This window comes from Tinamus guttatus, unplaced genomic scaffold, assembly GCF_059628265.1.
Source record: "Tinamus guttatus ecotype Peru unplaced genomic scaffold, ASM5962826v1 Tinamus_guttatus_pri_ptg000649l, whole genome shotgun sequence".
NCBI classification, from domain to species: domain Eukaryota; kingdom Metazoa; phylum Chordata; class Aves; order Tinamiformes; family Tinamidae; genus Tinamus; species Tinamus guttatus.
Window position 1 is genome coordinate 2843952 of NW_028289183.1, and position 22658 is coordinate 2866609.

General features: G+C 40.8%; 1 protein-coding gene across 1 annotated transcript in view; it reads left to right on the forward strand.

The window, feature by feature from the left end:
- The window catches only part of CA10 (carbonic anhydrase 10 (inactive)), a 149621-nt gene that overhangs the window by 37875 nt on the left and 89088 nt on the right, over window positions 1–22658 (forward strand). Inside the window, exon 3 of the mRNA XM_088535912.1 lies at window positions 21846–21988. Coding sequence (XP_088392038.1) covers window positions 21846–21988 — 143 coding nt within the window. The remainder of the gene's footprint in view (window positions 1–21845; window positions 21989–22658) is intronic.

Genomic DNA, 22658 nt, shown 5'->3' on the forward strand with positions numbered 1-22658 from the left:
ACCAGCGACCCAACGGGAGGCCGGCCAGGTCGCTGACTGCTGCTGCGCGAAGGGCAGCGCTGCCAGTCGCACGCGCGTGGCCGGGCTGCTCCGGGGAGAGAAACGCTCAAGTGAGCGGCGCAGAACGCCCAGGACGCGGGGCCAGCGCCAGAGCAGGCCGTGCCACCAGCAGCTGCTGAGAGCCGCCTCCTCTCTTCCCGCACGGTTGTAGGACACCGGCTACGTCACAAGGAAGGAACACGAGCCCACAGGACAGGCCTTCTTCCTAGCTGGCAAGGGTCACATGCGGGTTAGGAATGCCTCTAAAATGCAGGAGCTGCTTTCAAATTATTCTAGCCTAAAAATCGAGTAAGTCTGCAGTAATACCCGGGGTATTACTCTCATCGAGAAAAGGTCCCAGTGAAGCCAGTGGGATGGATTTGCTAATTCAAGTGCTGTGCCCCTTCAATTAAGGCATCAGGAGCTGGATCTTAAAAAATAATCAGAATTGACAACATTGGGTTCTTCCTGTGATGGTTTTATATAAAGCATCTCTCTCCAACTTCTTTACTCTGAGCGAAATTATGTAGTTACACAGCTGTGTGGCATCGTCCCAAATCACTTACAGAGTATTTATGCTGCTATTAATAACACGCCTTTTCTGTGTATCACATTTTATTAGTGCATCTTTTATTTCTCATGGAGAAGAGAGCCTAAATGGAAGGAATAAACCCATTTCTGTCTCAAATACACTCACAGGGAATAGGAAGAAAATGTTTTTCTGTTCTGAGGAAGGAACTGCTCCTTTGAACCATCAGATGCAGTTAAAGCCATATCATGGGGCAGCTGCCCTTCTACAACTTGCAAATAGGAAGGAGTGCTAAATCCCAGCTTTATTCTCTATTTAGAACAGCAGGATTTTAATATTCTGTGACGTGGGGAATAAGGCATATAAAAGCAGAAAGCATTCTGGACACTGTAGTAAACCTTTCTGAACCTGTATTTTTAGATTTAACCACCCCATCAATGGCTACAGAGTATCTATTCAATACTACATATCAGACCATTTCTCAGGAGTTCTGATTTCATTTAATTTTTCCTGTGCAGATGTTGGGCATCTTCAAATAGCTCTTCTTCCTACTTTTAAATTAGGCTTTCTTAAAATAAAGAGGAAATAAATACCTGAAGTTTAATAGGATATAGCTGCAACACTCACATTGCGCACCCTCGCCAGGTTCTATTACCCAGATACTGACATCTTTAGAATTACCCAGTATTTTAATGTACATTTTAAATTGGTTAACAGGAGTATAAATTACAGTAATAGAGAAACTAGTCTCTCAAGATTTTATTGCTCATTGTAATTTAACTTTTATGGGCATATTGCTTTGAGGCAGGACTTGTGGCTTTGTAATTCTAGAGACTAGTGGTAAGAAGCTGGTGCCTCTCTCCAGAGCTTGCTGAACTCCAGGAAATCCTTCCACTGACTTGAACGAGATCTGGCACAGGGCCACAGTCACATCGTTCTTACTTGACTGCTTAGATACAGTTTCCCAGTTTAGAATGCTGGCCAGTACAAATTCATTTTCCGACAGACTTTTAAACAGTGTATCCAATATGTTTGACAGTAATTTTCATGCAACTCCTGTGCCTAACTTGAGCATTTGCCCATTAAAAATCCTGGGAAACTCACAGTTTAGGGAAATGCTTTTCTTTTGCAGCACTGCAGGAGTGAAACCAAATAGAAAGAGATTCCAGTGTCCTGGTCAGAGAAGCTCTACGTGTGATAGTGTTTTCACTCTCTAACTTGCCTCTTCGCTTCCTGATAGACATTTGCAGTGACCCCAAGAAGAGGATGTGCCTCAGTCCCGAGTGGCTAGTGGCAATCACGCAGTGCCTCTGCTTTCTAGTCTCTCTCTGGCCTGCTTCGCATGGGAGTGACTGCTAAATAAACAGAGAATTTCATATTGTGATAGACATCCTCCCAAATCTACATGCATCAGCTCGTTAGGGAGTCAAGTTTATCCCCAAGTTTATTTCATGGCCGGACTCTACATTATTACAAGCTTAAAATAAACGATCAAACTTTAGCCTAACATTTTTCCAGGCTCAGTCTGATTTTTCCTCCTGAGCTTTTCTTACTGCCCACTGCTTCAAGAGAAACCTTCAGCTCCCTGGTGGAGCTCACAAATTCACCTAGTCCACTGAATAAGCAGAAATAACCATGTTTAGACATTGCACAAGTAGGCCAATTTCTGTTTCATGTCTTTCCTCCCTCTAAAACAACCCCAAACCCCCAAACAGATGCAGCTACTGTGCAGTGCAAGCCAAAATAGCAAAGCCCAGCGGAGATCACAGTATGGCACTCCACTAACCTCTTAACATGTTAAATTAATTCCTCTGTTTATACTAGTATTGATAATGGCTTTGGGGCTTTTTTCCCCCTCAGAAGTACCTACTTCACTATGACTTTGCAGTTGCGATGCTGCCTGTGCTTGCACATGTGTATATTTTTATGTACAAATATTTTTCATATGTATGCACATTTACAGAATTCAAATAATTCTAACATTTGAGTGTTTGATATGTAAGACAGTCTTCTGTAGAACTCCTTATGTAAGGCTTACAGCTAGGGTAGCACAGCAGGAAATGATGCATCTATGATAGAAATTTAGTCTAGTAGCTGAAGTTATCAAGTTATAACACACAAGAAAGGTGAATTCAGTTATTTTGTTATGATGTGTAGAGATGGATCATTTTTTCCTGCATGGTAAGTAGCATTTTTGCATGAAGATGCACAAATAAATTATGATATTTTAAAAGTTTATTTGTACAAACTTGTACATTCACCTATGGAAATTCATGCCAACTCTAGAGGTGTGAGCTAGGAGAAACTTAGTACCTATTTCTAGCGAGAGCAGAGATCAAACAGACCTTTCAGTTACTTTCAACTTTTGCGTCTGGTGTAGAAGTCATGAGTGAAATCTTGTATTTGTAATCAAAGTTAGCTGGCTAAAAATAAATACTTTTACTTGTTTGAAATAAAAAAATTAACAGCAGAAAATCCCCTTGGTGACACTAAATAAGGGCTCATTGAAATTTTTTTAGGATAGTAAGTGTGAGTGTTGTGTGTTGCATGCAGGTTGTGGACTTGAGAGGCTTCTCAGAGGAAGATGACAGTGACACAGATGAAAGGAATGGTTTTTTTAAATTGATAATAAATGAAGAAGAAGAAAAGATCATTAGACTGAGGGAAGATGGCAGTACACTTTAATTTTTAAAGGTTATCCTCTCTGGGATTTTGTGGTAGACAAAATTCCCAGGGAATAATGTTAAAAGACAATAGTGCTATAATTCATATGATACAAATAGCCTAGTCCCCATGATCTTTTATCTCTCATTTATAACCCAACTGGCGTTGCACAGTGTTCCTGTGCAGGCAGAACTAATAGCAATAGGGATAAGCAGAAAAGCGGGAATAGTTTGCCTAGAGGAACAACATATCCACAGTGTGCAAAAGATAGCAAAGAAAAGGAGGAGAATTACCCATTTTCACTGATTTAGCATTGCTTGATAGCATGCACTTAACCCAAACATACAAGGCAGCCCTTTCCTGCTGCTGTATCTAAAGTTAGGAATGTGCTTGTAGGAGGGCCAGCAACCCACAAAAAAAGCATGTCATGATTGCTAGGTCCATGAGCAACAGTTTTACACAAAATTGGGTTTTGCTTTGACTGAAATAAATGGAAATTGTATTTAGTGCAAACAGTAAGGGCAGAAATTTTTAACTTTCATGAAATTGGCAGCTAAATCCAAGAGCATATGCCCAATTTAGTGTGTGGGCAAGGCATTTCTACAGTTCTCCAAAAATAAGTTGTTGTGTATATTTTCCAAAGGTGGGAGTGACCTTCTGGAGATACTTGAGCTTTTAGGAGTTATCTTCAACAGGAAATGAATCACCTACCGAGTTCACCATGTTCTGTAGGTATTTCTCTTTCTAAATTTAGCGCGTGTGGGACGAAGTCTCTTCTCGCAATTTTACTTTAGATCTACCCTATTTCAAAGGGTGTGAGGAGCCAGGGCTTTGGGTTTAGTAACTGCATTTATACTCAAACACAGTCAAAACAATTAAGTAAGATACAAAAATAAAACTGATTAGTAAAAATGACTACTCTTATTTATATGTGCACATTGTGTATAAATAGCTAAGACTGGTATGTACCTTCTAAACGAATCTCCCTTTTCCAGCTGATTATATAAATACTTAAAATAAAATTTCTTTTTGGAAAAACATCCTAAAAACAAATGTATGTTTTGAACTAATATTTTAACACAGGAGCTTCCTCTGCATCGTAAGTCTTAAGTATCGGGTGCTATTGCCACTCAGTGCACACAGTGACAGGAAGATACAGGACTGGAAGTACTTAAGGACTGTTAAGGACTTGAGGCACCACTGATGGATGCCTACATATATTTCATATCATTGCAATTAAATTCTCAGTAGTGCATTTGCACTGTCATGGCCTTTTCACAAAAGACATCACTGTTTTTAATGTCTGGCTTGTTGCCATTCTGCTGTTGACAGTAATGCATAGACACAGCAGAAATGCATCCCAACCCGCTAGGAATCACGTGCAAGAAAAGGGCAAATCCTTAGCCATCTTCACCATCATCTTTGACACGGGTCAAGGATTGCTGACAGGCAAGCTCTAAAAGAGATTGCAGAAAAGTCACCAGGCACTTAGTAAGGAACTCTGATCCTACTGTCAGTAACTCTGACTCTGTCTGCCATGTCCCTAACAAAATCGGTCCAACCAGCAAGCCCAAGGCAGCAAGATGCCCACAATGTCCACAAGCCACACTGAAAGACCTACAAGACCAAGACTGCTTGGAAAGAAACCTGCTTTTCACCAAGCTTTCAGAGTGAAGAGTTAGGTGGGTCCTGTTTTGGGATATACGCTATGATTTCATGGACAAGCTTCCCAGAGATTGTTTGATAGAACAGAGAAGGCTCCTGGCAGCACGCCAGCTGGAACCTCAACAGCACTTTATGATGTTTGGAACCCATAAGAAACAAGCAAAGCTTCCTCCACAGATGGCTATCTGCCTCCTCCTCATCCACTCCTCAGTCTGCAACTCTGCAATCAATATTTGAATGGGCAGTTCAAAATTCCCATTGAGTCCTGGATGGACATGCACTCTTCTAGCTCTACTCCTAAGAGTTTCCTCCATTTTTGCAAGGACTTAACGCATGGCTCTTGGCATGGAAGGTCCTCACACCTAAGCAACATGTATTGCCTTTTTCACAGCAAAACTAGGGCATCATCTCCCATGTCTACAGGGCACTCTGCTCTCCCAAGAATTTCTACCGAAGTAAAGCAAATAAACTTCATGGACTTGTCAATGACTCGCCCGCCTTCTGGCTCCAGCTTCTGCACATTTTTCTTTGGTCCTTGTTTTGGGTTTCTTGAATCCATCTTTCAAAACACAGGAAGAATTGATTGTTTGGGAAAGAGACCTCTTATCTGTCAAATGGAATTTCTTAAAAATACCGCTCCTCAGCTTTGAAATATGAAATAAATGAAAAATGAAGTAATATAGAACAGTGAAAAACACTACAGTTGTTTTGAAATGTTAAAATCTATCCTTGATTTTTCCGCTATTCAAAAATATTTTCCCCATTCTTTCACAGTTGTGCAGTGTTATTGTACAGTTCCTTTCACTGAAAAACTTCTACATTTGGCCAGAAACAGGACCATCACCAGAAGGCTTGTTCTAAGAACATTTCTAGTCTGACTCTGAAAGGGTTGTGCATCTTCTGCTTTGAAAATAATGTCAGACCTTCGATATTACATATCTTAGAATTGCTTATAATTGTTCGTTACTATGGAAGCTTGCGACTTTCCTCACTTTGCACATTACATTCCTTACTTTCTAATATGTGTTTGCACCAAATTTCACAGTGAACATAATTTCAATGTCTTGCCAATTCACAGCATCTATTTGCAAAGGATGAAAGAGAACACAGATCTGGCCATTTGACAACCAAGTCTTGGAGCAGCTCCTGTCTTGACAACGTTGAGGCTTTTTTTTCGGTTGGTGCTGCTTTTAAACCACTGCCACTTTCCTAATTAGCTTTTGCCATGTTGTCTTTGAACAGCTAAATAACTGAGATCCCTTTCAGGTGTCTTGTCTTTGAGATTAATTGTAAACATCTGCCACCTGGTGCAGACTAATTCTTGTAGTTACGACATTCAGCGATGTTCCTGAGAGGTGTTGGTTTGTTTTCTGAAAGCCTATTTACAATTTGGGTGCTACCTCTGCTCTGTTTCTGGATAATACTGTAGTGCTCTGTTTCCTCTTCTCATCAACAGTGTGTCCTGGTTTTGTATGTAATACTTTAAAAGGCGAAAAAGAGAAATCAGCAAAATAGTAGAAGAAAAAAAATCTTTCTTAAGGTTATATTTCACTCATAAGATGGCAACAATTCTAAATGTATGCTTTCATATAGAGTCATTTTCTGTTGTTACTGGAGGAAAAAAAAAAGAAAGAGCTCATGTTCCTCTAAAGGGAATGTCCCTCTATAAGGGAATAAAAGTTTTCCGCTATTGCACAGGCACGCGGGAAAAACAGCTCTTTCAAAAGCTGGTGCAAGTAGAATATGGGAGAAATAGCCATGATACATAAGCAACCCGAGCAGATGGTTAAAAAAATCAAAATGGATGGCTGAGAAATGTCCCTCTGACATTCACTATTAGAGACAACAGTGGCTCTTAATAAAGCAGAGTTAATTCTATAGCAAGGAGTGAAATATTATTTAATCAGCAGTTCTTCATACATAATTCAATTAACTGCCTTCACTCATCAGTATTAACGAGAGCTGGAGCCCAGATTAATGTGCTTGAGCTTCAGAACGGCACTCCCGGCCTACTTCAATGCTGCCAGAAGTTAATAAAACGCTGCCAATCAAATTACAGTATCTGAGCCCTGCGCATCAATGTGCTGATATTACAAATCATCCCCTGCTCACATCATTGTTTGCGAGTTCATTGGTTGTGCTGATCTCTGCACTAAGCAGTTTAATAAAAGTACAGTGGTAGAACAAGTTAAAACTCTTACCACTTTCTTGAGTACGTCTGTAGAAACAAAGTCTTTGACTACACTATAAATAGTGTATCCATGTACCTCATTTTTAAAATATTAACTTTAATTGGACACATAGGCTGCCACAAAGGGCTATCTGTTCAACAAAAAATACAGCTGCTATATTAATTTTTGCTTTTGTAATAAAGAACAATTCTGCGGTGCTTCTCTGGGCATAGCGAGAATCTCAGTTACAATGTACTTAACTCTCCGATTGCATCACTTGCTGCTGCTCATAGTCCTTGTACTTTCCTCCTTTCAGGAGGAGGGACGGGGCAATGAAGGTCCCCAGAATATTTTGCAGCTCCCTCCCTGCCACCGAGGAGTTTAGATTCTCAGTGGCTGAGAGGCTGTTGGCATTTGGGGACGTCACCTTGGGTATAACCTGCTGCCCACCTCAGCCAGGAAACTCGCAGAACTTCCAGAACTGCTTGCGCTCCACACAACACACATGAACAGGAGACAACCACCAGAATTCTGCCCCAACTGAGAAGCTGGATTTACTAAGTAAGGAGAAACGATCTGCTACAAGGTCATGAGATAGTGCTATTTGCAGATTTGGCAATTCATCCCAAAACACTGGATGGTCAAGGTCAATTTAAATGCATTTTAAATAGAAAATAGCATAGACTCAAACCCTCACTTTGCATACGTCAGCAAAACTCCATTAGTTTCATGTGAGTCTGACCAGTTTGGAGCCTTTTTCATAATACTAAGGTCTGCTCCTTTGCTATGCTTTTAATTCAAGTTTCAATAACCAAAACGGAATGTTGACAGAAGGAATTTCTGGATCCCCTGTCATATTTGGCATCTAGATCAGGGTTTCAGCAAACCCCTTGAGGTGGTAGATGTAGCATAAACAAAAAGGTGGGTCCATTTTCAAAAACAAAAATTATTATGAATGAAATCATTATTGAAATGATTTTCAGAAGTGGTTTTGTTTGCTGATATTAAAGCTAGCAGCAAATTCTACACTACTTAATTATAAATGATCTGGATATGTTCAGCTTAAAAACTGGAGAACAAGTAGCTTGGCAATTCATTATAGCAAAACAGAATAGGCAGCTTGGAACAAGGGGAAACTACTTGGCTAGAAAAGTCCTTTCAAGAGTAAAGATGGGGAAGAGACAATAATAGGGTTAATTGCAAACCACCCTGCAGGCCGTTTCATAATTACTGAGAAAAGAAAAAGAAAAGAAGAATAGAACCTCCTGCCAACATTAACTAGTGAACTAAATTCTGTGCTCAATGACACTGTTGGCCACAGCTCCCACGTCAGTTGTAAATTCACGGGTCTCAAGGCGAGAAGATGCTGCTAGATAATGGCTATGGATTTTCTGTACATCATGACTGTGCCATCCAGCCACCACCTGCACTCAACCTAATAATTTGTCCGAATAAAGCAGTGCTCCATAAACTTTACTGCTGAGCAAACAACATACTGTTAGCAGCATCATAGGTTGCTCTCCCTTTCAGCTCATCAAAAGATGACTCAATTATGATTTTAAAGTTTATGCTGCCTATGAAGTCAGGGACTACAGAATTAGCAGTCAGCTTGAATGCGTTTTGAAGAGAGTATCTAATGGGAAGAACTGACAGGTTTGCATGCAAGTGCTACAGGAGACACTGCAAGCCAACTTTTAGCGTTCGTTTTAGTTAGTGTTACATATAAAGTAAATAATGGGCAGGTGAAAAATGACAATTTCTTCCAACATTTCAGATGGAGTAATCATTTTGGAAAGGAGAAAACAGCCTGGAACAGGCCTGCACTGTTTACGCAGTTGCCCAAATTCAGAGATTCACAATGAAGAAAAACTTGGTTTGGTTCCCACTTTGCATCACAATTTCCTTTCCCTCTGAAAAAGTCAAGGCCAAAGGTAAAAATCAATAATTAGAAACATGTCTGTGAAGGTTTGAGCATTTTGCCTCAAGACCTGTGCCAGATGTAAGGAGCTTTTTCTTTATACTCAAATTTCAGAGAAACTGCCTTAATTTTATATCTAGTTTAATGACGAGCCTCAGATTGAAGTGTTGGTATCTTTATGGTTGAAGGAGTGAAATAAAGCAGATATAATTTCACATTTCAAACCTATCATGCCCAGTGCCACCTGTTCCTGTACAGCCAGAACAGTTATTGCCAAATTCAGGTTCTGTGAAATTTCTTCCCTAATGCAGAATTCAAGACCATTTCTTTCTATTTTAGAGACACTGCTGTATATGAGGCAAAAAGAACTAGGTAAAGGAAAGCCAGAAGAAAGAAGGTAAAAGTAAAATGAAGAATTTTAAGCCTCTTTTTGACAAGCCTGGGGATTTCAGTTAACTTAATTAAGCCTCATTTATCACAAAGCAGGCAGAGAGTTGGACAGATTAAGTTGTCAAGCGAATTCATGAATTTCCACACTTCCATCTCAAGACTTTTTTTCTAGTGATAGTGTTATTAAGTGTTAACTGCGCAGTGACCTGTCCGATCTGCTCAGCTCTGTTTAAAGAAACATATGTTCAAAGACCCTTTTAAGAAGGTTTAGATAGGACAGCCTGGAGTTCGGAAGGAGGATTAGAATACGAGAGCAGAGATAAAGATCCATCTGCAATTATCTGTCTGATCAATGTAATGCACCAAAGCTGCCTTGTAGATGGTGTACTACAAGTAAATTTTATCACCCTTCAGAATATAAAACCTAAATATAGACTATCCTGTGTATCTTAAAGCCATTTTTTTTTCATTTACAGACCAGAAAGTTGCAAGAGTCATCCCACCCTTGATACACTATCCAAGCAATTTTTTTGGATTTTGCAGGCCACAGATTTAACCCCAGACTGTTCTTACATGAACGTTCATGACACTTGGGGCAGACAGTCCAAGGAGAAGCATTTTCTCCTCCATGACAAAGGGCCTGACTTTAGCAGGAAGTTCTGACATGGAAATGTGCTTTGCACGTCGGCAACGCATGGAGGAGCCACCTCCGGAGCACACAGGATGGATGGTTCCCACAGGGAGGCTCCAGTCCATCAAAATTTATGTTGTTGTTTTTTTTTAATATACTGTTAACACCTGTTTTAGATGTGAGCTTAATGCAGCTTCGGCCTATGGAGAGTAACAGTTGCCTCTGCAGTAATATGTTTGTTTTGACTGCAGAAAATGATGTTCATCTGCTTAATGAGTTATAGAGTGATTTACAGCTTTGAAAGTTCCAGCAAAGCACTGCCTCAATGGAAAAAGAAATCTAGAAACTTTGAAGATAAACAGGCAGGTTAGTGATGGCTGCTATGGACCTCTACGTTAGGCAGCCCCTCTGCACTGCTTTATCGAGAAGACATTTCCTAAGAACATTTGATTTAAATTGCATCACAAACCACAAACCTTCAACCACTGATAGCATCAGAAAATGTCAGATGGGATGATAGAAGAAATTTCCTGGAGGTGACATTTTACAGAGATTCTCCATCCTGCAAAACAGTGTTTTTTTTTTTTTTTTTTTTTTTTTTTTTTTTTAAGAGAAACAGAAAGGACAAGCTCAGTTTTGTGAACAAAAACAGGTATCTTTCCTCAGCCCTCCACAAATATCCTGTCACTTAAAAGGTTGTGTCCACTCTGATTTTATGCACTACATAGCAAAAAGGGACCCTGCATGAAACATAGCAAGAAGTACAAATGAAAAGGGAAATTTCAGGGCCTGTGAAAGACAGTAAGCATGAATTTCGAATTAGATGTGGATAATTTATTTAGTATCTTTTGGCAAGTGATGTGCATTCAAAGTCTCCTTAGTTTAGGGAAGCACTTAGCTGCAAACACTAATTGTAATTGAATTAAAAAGTTTTGCCAGAAGGGATAGTAGTGAGACCTGTGGCTTTCCTGAAGCTGAGTACTGAGGCCTGCTTGGATGAAAAACCAATCCAAATTTGAAAAAATACATGAGAGAAGGGACAACTTCAGATAACGTAAAATGGGATACTCTTCCAAAAACTGTAAAGTCAGACTTTTTTTTAAAAAAAAGCTACTCCTCCTTTCTTGTTAGGAAATAGTCAACATTCAAACCATTTCTTTTTGATCCTGCTACAATTTTCGAACTTAAGAAATGTTGCCACCCAAACAGAACTGAGGTATCAAAAGAGTGATTATTTCTCAAAGTCACAATCATGGCAAATAACAGCAATTATGAGAACACCAGGCATCATTTTATTATTGAAATCTCACTTGCTTAAACAAAAAGGCAGCAAAAGCTGTTGCTTCACACCCTAAGAAGGGAGGGCAAATCACTGGATCAAGCCCCAGGGAATGACACATGGTGGCCGTTCAGTTAAGGAACTGCCAACTGCCCAGCTACGACACTGGCCTGTCCCTGAGCCACAGCAAAAGAGCCAAGATGATTTTGGGTAGTGTGACTTAGACCTCAAGACAGTGTTGCCAATGCTAGCCATAAAACCATAAACTTGCCAGGCATCTGAAATACACAAGGCTTATTACTAAAAAGTTAATTCACGTTGCAATTTTTCTTCAAAACATATAGTAAAAATCAGGTAAGAAAAGCTAGGATCTGCTAGTTCAAAGACTTGCACATTATAATCAAGCAGTTTTTTCTCCCTAAAGCAACTCTCTTCATGAACTGAGGTGATTTGATAAAATTATTTTTTATGTTCATCCAGAGGGATATTTTTTCATTAGCTGAATTTAACTTCCCACCTAGTGCAGCTGGACACAGACTGTAACAAACTTAATTCCTTCCAATGAAGAACTGCTATTCGTCCTTGTCAAAGGAAAGAGAACAAAAACTATTAAGTGTTTAGAGACAGAAGTCCTCCTCCTATCAAAAATATTCAGTTGCAATTCCTGTTGTAAAGACCCAAGGAAGTTTTCGCAACCATTTTTTCCCCAGAGGGGATTCTGGTAACTTGAAGTCTTCTGTCACATCTCCAGTGTTAATAAGTTTATGCTTGTATTTCTAGAACTAGTAGCCAGCCTGTGACACAGAGGTCAAATTAAAGTTGTTTTTGGTAATTATGAGGCTACAGTTTAGGCCCATAGACAATGTTTTGTTGAATTATCTAGTTGTTATTGATGATCATATTTGTAATAAATTTGAGGGCGACTTAGGAGCTTGGGTCCAGTAGAAGCTATTTCTTTAAACATTACTCATCTTTGCAGCCTTTTCCCTGTGCATGGCCATAAATTTTCAATTCCATTTGGATGTAATAATTTAATTCTTTTCTTCCTAATCCTCTCTTTCTCAAGGAATGTGTGATTTTATTCTTAGGCTGCTAAAAAGGCCATCAAATACTGTATCCACAGGCTGGAATAATTCAGAAAATAAGACGTATTCGGTTCCCTTTGAAGGTCACGAGTAATAAAGCCTCCAAGGCACTATCTTCCGGTGAATCTCTGCTGCCAAAAAGGCAACATACATTATCTCGTACACGTCTCCCCTGGAAGCAATTGATGCCTATTCCATCTGAGCTGTTACAGTCTCTGGCAGAGAGAAATAGGCTGTCGGGGCTGCTCTAGAGCTGCAGGCCCCTGCCCGCCCCGCGCCAAGCGCCGCAGCAGGTGACGGACTCGGTGCCTCCGAGAGCTCTTGGCTCTGCGCGGCCGCTGCTCCGCTGTGCTGAGTACCACTGGAGGCTGCCGTGAGGCTCTTCCAGGTGCAGCCGTTACCTTGCAGATGAAATGACGGCTCACATCACTTCTTCCACCAAAACGATGTTTGCTACTGTCATTTTTCACATGCTGGGAACAGTCATTGCAAGCCACGGAAAGGATGTGCCTCGTGGTTATTGCCTTGCTGACTTGTGCCACCCGTCAGCACTGGTGAGAGGAGCTGAGACTCTGCAGCGTTGGGTCACTGGCACGAGAAGTGTCCTCACCCCCCGCTCAAGCTAAGGGAAACTCCTGCAAAGATGACTGCAGTGCGGAGCGGCTCCTCGCTCACATCCTGCAGCCTCGAGCAGCCGGCTCCGCTCCCCACGCTGCTGCCCTGCAGCTTCCCCAGTTCCTGCTCTGGGCACTGCCCATCCCGCTGCCCCGGCAAATCCTTGCTCCTGGGAGCCTGGAGACACAGAATCCAAAGCACCAATTGCCATCCTGCCCATTTCAGATCCATGGCACAACACGCAAACCCTTCAAGAACACATGACCAGCACTCTGGTGGCTAATTTGGGATGAAATAATTACAGTACCACCTCAGCATGATTGAACCTAGCACTCTGATTCAGTAATTCATTGTAATTGAATTGTAATGTCTTTTCTAAGGTAAGAACAAATCCATAACCAGCGAGTCATTCAGGTCCTGATATACTTACCCAGTAGCAAACCTGTAGTAAGTTTGAGCCACGCGCATGGTAATTAATGTAATATGAGAAGAGTTCCTGATCACAGCAGTTCATAGGAGCTACTACAACCAGCAGCTGACCCGACAGGCTTGCTGCAGCAAGGTCTTGCAACCAAGTGGCATTTTTCTTGTATTTGCTACAAAAGCCAAGGGGACCATGGCCTCACCCACCTGCACGGCATACCTGGCAGACACACAGGTGTTGAAGAGGGAGGCTCTGCAGGAAACACAAGCTGCTCTCCAGCTATTTGATAAATTTTAGCCATTTGGTGAGGATGAGTAATTTCACTTCTGCTCCAGGATTTGGGGGCAGACTTGTAGCACTGCAGTTTCTTTCCTTTTTAAAGGAGCTAACAGTACTGATATTGTTTCTTACAGGATTATTTATGTTTACAGGATTATTACGCATTAAACTCCCCTCTGCTAGAATTTTCTGATTATAGAAGTGGGCCAGTTTTTCCAAGGATAACCAACCTTTCATATCATCCATTAGTCACCTGATTTCAGAGAATACGGAAAATGCATTTCAGCATTTCTGAAAAATACAGCAATTACAATCAGCCTTACACTCACACTAGCTACCACTTGCAATTCAGTGGCTTGAGGATGCAGGGACTTGCTGGGTAGAAAGCCACTGCATTTGCTGTGCAGCGTATCTGTGCCGTGGAGCACATGCACAACACACACAAACCTGGTAACATGGCAGCAGCTAAAGGAACAGCCTTGCTCCCTACTGCCTGTATCTCTCAGGCAGCAATTCCTGTGTCCAGGATCTTACTGAATGTTGGCGAGCTCAGTAAGACGCAGGTTCTGTTATTGGGGAGGAATGGAGAAGATGCCAGTGCACCTGACCTTGTTAGGAGATGGGTAGTTATTCAAGCTCCCATGCAAGTACAAGAATCACTTCTGCCTCTTGCACACAGGGTTGCAGAGAGATTACAGGAGCGTCTGAGCTGAACTACTGACTACAAGAGTCAACGCTTCTCAGATGTGCAGGTTTTCCTAAGTAACTCTTCAATTGCACGAGAGCAGCAGAAGCCACCCTGCAGAGTGTGCATGCAGCCTGCCATGTGCATAAAACATGGTGATGGAAACACCAACTGGATTTGCCTCTAGCAGAGGCGTCAGCTGCTAGAGTGGAACTGCAGCCAGGGCAAGCAACAGGGGATCAGTCAGCACAAGATGATCAGCAGAGAGCAAGTGGCACAACAGCCTGCTGGGGCAGCTATCGAGAGGGCAGCGTTTCCTTTCCATCCCAAGGTCTGTGCTCGGAAGGGAGGCCTGGCACCACCACATTGGCCTGACATCAGCATTACCCAGGCAATTTCTTTGGCCCGTGAATCAATGGATTGCCAGCCAGCCTAAGGAGCACTGACATTTCCAAGAGCTGCTTCAGTTATCACAGTTTTCGTCATCTGACTCCCCAGGCAGGTCAGAACCCTTCAAACAGGGTCAGAGAAATGTGATGACTCCATAAACACCAGCGCGCAGAACAGCGGTTCTGTCCTGAAGCGTCACTGCAGGTACGAAGTGCCCAGCCCTCTGCTTGCTCCTCGCCTGCCCTCGTTTCTGCTCTGCCTGCTGTCACTAGCAGCAGAGCCCTGGGGAAGGGAGAACGGCACCTTGCTCCCCGGCCCTGCAGAGCCGGGCACTGTGGTGCCCGCGAGCGCCTGCGCACGGGGCTGCTGAACCACCCGGCGCTGCTCCCGCAGCGGTGCCAGCCTTCCCGACACGGCCCACCCGAGGCCCCTGCCCGGGCCCCGCTAATGATCCAGGCATGAACAAACAGACAACTCTCGCCTTCCTACCTGACAGTTAGGTTTTATTTGGCTTTTTTATTAATCCAGTTGCTGTGTTGTGATGCACTGGGATATCCAAGCTCCAGAAAGAGCACTTTTGGTAGAATAAACATGCTGTGCTGTGTAGCATTTTATGTTCCTTCTTTCACTTATGTTTTTCAGCAAAAGGATCAATAATATCCCAGAGACATTAAAATAAAGCTGAATCCACAGAACAGAGCTCAAGTTATCTGCTAGATAAGCAGTCTTTCCTCTTTCCTTTAAACAATAAAAGTTTCAAATTACTAAACTTTCTCATTCTTTACATTTCTTCACTCTTTCTTCACATTCCTCCAGAATCTTCTATAAAATCCTCATCATGCTTGCCCTGCCTCAGTACAGCCACTTGTTTAATAGTAACAGCCAAAGTCTCGAGATACCAATTTTACAGATTGCACAACACAAAAACAGACAAAAGATGAAATGTGAAGAGAAAATGTTATTTTTAAATGCCATAGAGCTCAAAACCCAGCTTCTCACATTCCAGTGCAAAGCCCTACTTACTAGCAGCTACATTTTTTTGCATTTCATCTTTTCTCCTTTCCAGTCTCTATTTAAAACCAGGTCAAACTCTCCTCTCCTCCCTTTCCACCCCCAAACCTGCCCCAAGTGTCAGGGAAATGTTCCCAGCTGCTTTGCCAGGCTGCTAGTACTACTAGTACTGCTAGTACTTACTAGCACCCAGTAAAATGAATGCACCAAGTCCACTCAACCTCTCTTTTTTCTAATCCTGGCACCAAAAGGCTTCCATTAGGAGCTCCATTTCCCTTTTGGGACATAATTACGCTGATTCTTTCAGCAGAAAGACAGCTTGTGCCAGATTATATATCACTGGATTGGAGTGAAAAAAATATATTAAAATTTTCAAACTAGTAGTAATAATGGCTATAGAAAGATTTTCTAGTCTTGGACCTGGGTAGATCTCTGTCTATAGATGCTCCCCCCATTTATCTATACCACCCTAGTCCTGCCATAACAGCACAAAAAGAGATACATTAGGAAAAGCCTCCGTAAGTACCATATAAGCTGCTGACCTATATTTGGGGAAAACAATAATAGATCATATGGTTTAGTATATGTGTTAACTGACCACAATGTGGTAGAGTATTTAAATACTGTGGTTAAATGTGGTATTTAAATACTGTTATATAACTAGTCTTTACCCTATAATTAATATATAAAGGGATATTAGTCTGCTTTTTAATCAGTGTTATAAAATAAATGGCAGTGTTTCAGTGTTTCCCACACTGAAATGCCAAATGCACAGAGGAAAATAAACACAAGCTTTGCAAGGTTAAAGGCCACTAATTGTAATTGCCAAACATTTTTTTTTTTCCCAGGTAATATTCTTAAAGAAATTGTTTAAATTATAGCTGTTAACTTGTGCATAATTAAAGGATAAACTGAGGAGTACTGCAGGGTGTTGGTATTAAAGGCATAGCACAAAGTATATTTTAAAAGATGCATTTTCAGAATGCGAACTCCTCCTTTCCCCATTTCCCCTCTCAGTTTTGTTTTCTCTCATTGAGCCAGTGCAGCTGAACTGTTCCCTGTCTCAGAATCCTCCGTGTAAGGGACACTGATGCTCGAGCAGAGCTCTGTGACACAGGCAGTATGGGACAGGATGCACTTACAGTTCTGCACTGCTTTCCCTTTTGACATGTTGCAAGATTTGCTGGCAAAAAAAGTTTAATATTCTATCATCTTTTGAATGCTAATTCATATTACTGTCTTTTTCTTGAGAATACATTTTGGCTATCAACTTCTCACTTGCTGAAAGGAAATCAGAATATTTTAAGTTCTCACAATTGGAGCCATTGTGATCCTGTCTAATATCACCGTAGTCTGAAGACTTCTGTGACCAATTACTTACCCGAATGCCATTCTCTACCCTGCCATTTCACTGGCGTGCCTGATTTATCTCTCCAAGCCTTTATGACTTTACATTTGGCTTTTATGTAGAGGCAGAGCAGGTCATGTGGTTATCCAGAGGCATTAGTATGGTAATTTTCTTCAAGTTGAGTAGGTGGAAATAATTAATGGACTGCTTTATTGATGTACATAGATAGCTGCTTCTCTCTGTGGTTTCAATTCCCAGCTTCAATAAAGTAGCTTGAGATTTTATCTGAGAGACCAGTAATTACACAGGGCAAGAATAATTGCTGCACAAATACAATCTGATTGTGTTTTATGCTGCTGCCTGGACTGATGTTAGAGCTTAAATATATAAACAAGGATCTGCTGCATGAATAAGCTGCCTTTTATTTCAGCTCATGAACTTGACCAGAATAACTTCGACGCAGAAAATCCATGCTCTTGAAAGTTGAGCAAACTTCAGAAGAAGTTCACAGTCTTAGAAACAACTTCACTCTTTTCCAGCCCTCTCTCACTTGTTAGTATTTAGTCTTCTTTTATGCCTTCTTTACCTACAGTCACCCTTTCTGCCTTCCTCTGCATTTTTTCTGGAGCATCTTCCCCAAGATAAAACCACCACAACTAAAACAGAAGTCAGGACAAATGGCTAGTTTGCCTTTTTCTTTACCACACCCCAGTAATTTCTAGCCTTTTCTTTTTCTGACCTCTGTTGAACACAGTTCTCAGGAAAGGTGGAAAATCAGTTCTATCCAGTGAATTCAGGATCTCTTTCCATAGCTGATAATTACTGAAGTCCACAGTCACATAGGTACAATTTGAGCCTACACTTCACTGCACATTTTTCAATACCAAATTTCATTTGCTGTTTTATTGCCAGGAGATCTTTCTGCAACTCTGCAATTAGTTTTTAGCATGATTACCCTGACAACTTGTCACCTGTGTGCTTTAGCACTTTGTTTTGAACACTTTCCTGGACCATGATCAACGCAGATCCTTGTGTGAATGATTCTGCTGCTTGTCTTGCCTCCAGTGTGTGGCCAGGCCAGGTGTTTCTCACCCCTTACTCTGCCTTCTCACCTGACTCAGGAGACCTTTGTTGATCTGCCAGCATTTTTTGGAAATCTCTGGACACTTACCAGTCAGCTTGCTTTTAATTCACATCCTTGGTGATTTTTTTCCAAAGAAATCTAATATTTTTGAAGCATGACTTCTTTGAAAAATATGTGTTGACCCTTTCCCCTTGATTTCATATTTATTCAAGTGTCTAATTTTCAGCAAAATGTCTGTACTTGCACAGACCTGTGACTTCTTCCCTGGGGCACTCTTTAAGGATCGGATCACACTTCAGTTTCGCAGATTGACACAGATACTAAGTGACGATTTTGGCAATTCAAGTTACTGTAGTATTCATCCAAGAATTGTGACTTACTCTGATTAATTTTTGTTCTACCAATTCCTACTCAAAGTCTGTTTTCTGAGGCTTGAGTTTAAGACAGTTGCTCAGACTCATTCCCCATAAAGAAGCTCCTGTGAGAACCTCCCTCAACACCTTTGTAAGCATTAAGGAAAGAACTGATTTAGCTTCCCTGCTACAACATTGTCTCTTACGTGCTCCTTTCACTACCTGATCAATCAGCTGCCTCTATGGATACTACTCTCTCATACATTTGAAAAAAGCAGGACACTGGACAGGTAAAAACTTATCACCTTGTGCGAAACATTTGTGATAAACCAGCTCTTGAGCAATATGTTTACAGGGATATATAGGCAACAGCAGAGATGACATGATCAATCTACAGAAACTCTGGCAGAATGTCCAGGAGCTAGAGAAGCTGTTAAATGAGATTGTAAGCCAGGGCATGTGCTGCATGCAAATTATAAGAGTAGCTCCTATACACAGCACCATCTAAAACACTTGAAAGGTCCTCAAATATGCAAAATATTTCTGCTCACAGGTGACTAGATTTCTATGAAAATACAGTGCAGGTGGTTGCAGGGGAGAAAATACTATTTCCTTAATGATTTAACTCCTGATAGAACCTTGTCCTTCAAGGAGTCTGAAATAGCAGAATAACGAATACTTCCCTATTTCTCCTGGATTCAACTACTGTTTTCTTCAGAATAATCAGTTAGCTTCATATTTGTGTTTAAGACTTTTGATTTCTACTTGAAGCCTCCTTAGATTTTTCAATTATGTTTCTGAATACTTTTCTATTACTTTGAGCATCTAGGCAGCAACACTAATTACCTTAATTACAGATAATCACACATTAATATTGCATAATATCCCCATCCACTGATTAACTTAGGTGTGCAGTCTTGGGTGAGTCTTCCATAATTAACCTTCAGCTGGAGCATAAGCAGAGACTTTTTGAGCACAGGGGAAAGTTTGCCATTGCTCCACTTTCTTTTTGTCCCGTCACATACAATAGGGCCACCATCAAGCATGTGGAGATTCTCATGAGGGAATTACCCAAGCATTTATAAAGAAAAAGACTGCAGGAGACTCACGTTTCAGGGTGACAGGTCTGCCGTTGGCAGGGCAGCATCGCGGTGCTGAGCTCCACGCACTTGACTTCCTGGCCACGGGCTGCTGGGGAGGTGGCAGCAGGATGCAAAGGCGCCCTGGCAAAACCAGAAAAACATCATAAAACATCAATTCACAGTAGCTGTTTATCACTGCACCTCCTATGGGGCAATCCCAGGTACATCATAAACTCTTTGTAATACAAATCTAAAGGTGGTTGACTGCCATTTGTTTGGCTTCCCATTTTATTGCACTTACTACATTTTTTTCTTTTTTAAAGGAAGCTTGCTAAACAATTCCATATGTTTGTACTAATATCTAGAATATTTGGGCCCAAGAAAATTTTAGTAGAGCCACTTGGACCCCTTCAGGGCTCACATGCTTAAGGAGCATCTGGAGACACAGTCAGATACTCAGACCAGAAAAACATTTTAACTGGAGAAAAAAAAAAAAAAAAAAAACAGATTTTCAGTTGTTATATAAAAAGTAACATCTGTGCATGACAACTAGCAAACTACTGGAATAGGCAGATGCTCAACATTTGCAAAACATTTTCTGTCAGTGCTCTATAGGTACTTGTGCTGGAGTTTTGCTGTGCAAGCAACAGTCTAAAGAAACTTGAAAATGGTATTTTACTTTTGCAGGAAGCTTATACACCAAGCTGTGCATTAACCCAATCAACATTTTACAACTAAACATACTTAAATTTCAGGACAAGAACTGAGCTGTTCTACAAAGTGATAGGAAAGCACTCACCAAGATAAGGCATTTTCCTAAGCCCTACTCAGGGGACATTTCTTCTCCAAGTAACATTCCCGATGAGCTGAGTCTGCTACAAACGTTGAGGCTCAACTCAAAGCAACAACGCATGCAGCTCCCCCACAAGAAGGCAGACTGCGCTCAGTAGAAAGCACTCACACCCCAAAATCCAGCATACAACCAGCACTGGCCTCCCCAGGGCTTCTTATAAGCTGCTGATGGGTTCTCTTCACCTCTACCCTTTAGGCAAAACACCTGGGCTCCTGCCCCAGGAGCTCAGCCTCATGCTCCTTCCTCCACTCCGGGTTTGTAACCTTAACCACACACAGTTTGGAGAGCAGAAAAATGCTGTGAGACTCAAAGGTTTTGAAAAAATTAAAACATAATCTAAACACTCCAAGAAGGGCATCAACATCAGGACCTGTAAATTTCCACTTGCTACACAAACTGCACAGAATAATTATGATAAAGCCAAAGCTGCCTCATCATAAACTTCACGAGGAGCAAAGGATGCACACCAAAATTTGTCTGTCCTTCATATCCCTTGTGAGTTGCTCTTCGGTCATTTAGCCACAAATATTCTGATCATCCAACGAGAGGCTCAGATTGGTCTTGTCTATATTTTGAAATTGTGGATTAGATGCCACATGACCTTTCAACCTGCAGGTATCTGACGAGAAGCAGGACAGACTAACACACAAAACAATCTTCCATCTTCGCCAATTAGGTACAAAAACTTTAGAAGTGACTCAGCCTGTGAAAAAACAGGGGTTGCTCCATGTTCCAGGCCATTGCAGACATGGGGATCGAACTACCATTGCTCACCACCCAAGTATGTTTTTTTCCAACAATAATCTTTTAAAATCTAAACTTTGACTAAAGAGGTTTGGGAGGATGGAAAATAAATAAATAAAACATGTCGAGAGAGCAACCTGCCCTCTGGAATCACAAAATGTGAGTTTCATATATAATAATCTTTTATTTTTTAAAAGAATTTCACTAAATAGGAGGACTTTTAAAAAGTTGAGTAGAAATGGAATGTTTCCAATCCAAAGATACACTGTATGCATGAAAGTTAGCCTAAGGACAAATGAGTCACATGAGCATTGCCAAGTAAATACTCCATGATACTAATAACAAAGGAGCTATTTCTAATTGAATCTTGTATTATATGTAGGTTTCTTCAAGATAGAAAATAGTATGCTGATATGAGAATATATGAAATAATACATTTTGGTCTTTGTGTATAATGTTTTACATTGATTAACTTGATTAACATATCTGCGTTTTCAGTTTCACTGAGCACAGAGACCATATGACAAGTTTAATAAATCCTTGCAGATATTTCTCTTACTCTTTCCAGACTTTTCTTAATTTTTTTTTTTTTTTGGTATTTTGCAGTTCCCTCCTTTTGGGGTTTGGTGAACTCAGCTTGGAATCTTTGCTCTGTGGGGAAAAGACAGTCACCTGTTAATATTGAAACCAGCCATATGATTTTTGATCCCTTCCTAACTCCACTTCGCATAAACACAGGGGGAAGAAAGGTATGTGTTCTGACATGCTGTGATATAAAAGCAAAAAGTTAATAGACTTAAAACATTTTGTTATATTTTGTATTTCTGAAACATTAATACTTTTATCTCCGTCAGCTTTGAGACAGAACAACAATGTATCCTTGTCCAAATACCAGTTTCATCGGTGCTGGAAAGACAGCACTCACACATCCTGAGATGTCCTCTAACCCATCCTTCATTTTCATTCGGCTTGTTTGTTGCTGGAAATTCTTCAGTCTAGAAGAGTAGCATCTCCTTTGTAAAAACTGCACATTAATAACTACATTTGGTGTACATCCTATGTGTGACTTCAAAGCTGCTATTCTAAAAATGTAGTTTAAGATGGCCAAAACCTTCTTTTATTCACCCAAACTAAGAAAATTAATTGAAACTACTCAATTGAAGCTACTATATGTTAGTGCATAAATGAAAAAACTCAGGAAGTTAGCATTTCTAAAGAAGGAAAAGAGATTTACATCCCAAGCATCATTCACTTTTAATGATCTCATATGATATTATTAGTATTGGGAACATTTTACATACATGATCATTAAACTGATTTCCTGCATTGCAGAATTTAAGTGCTAATTCATTCTTTCCACTTATGTTTATTAAAAAAATTGTAATGAATGTACCTACTAAAAATACAGAATAGAGTCAA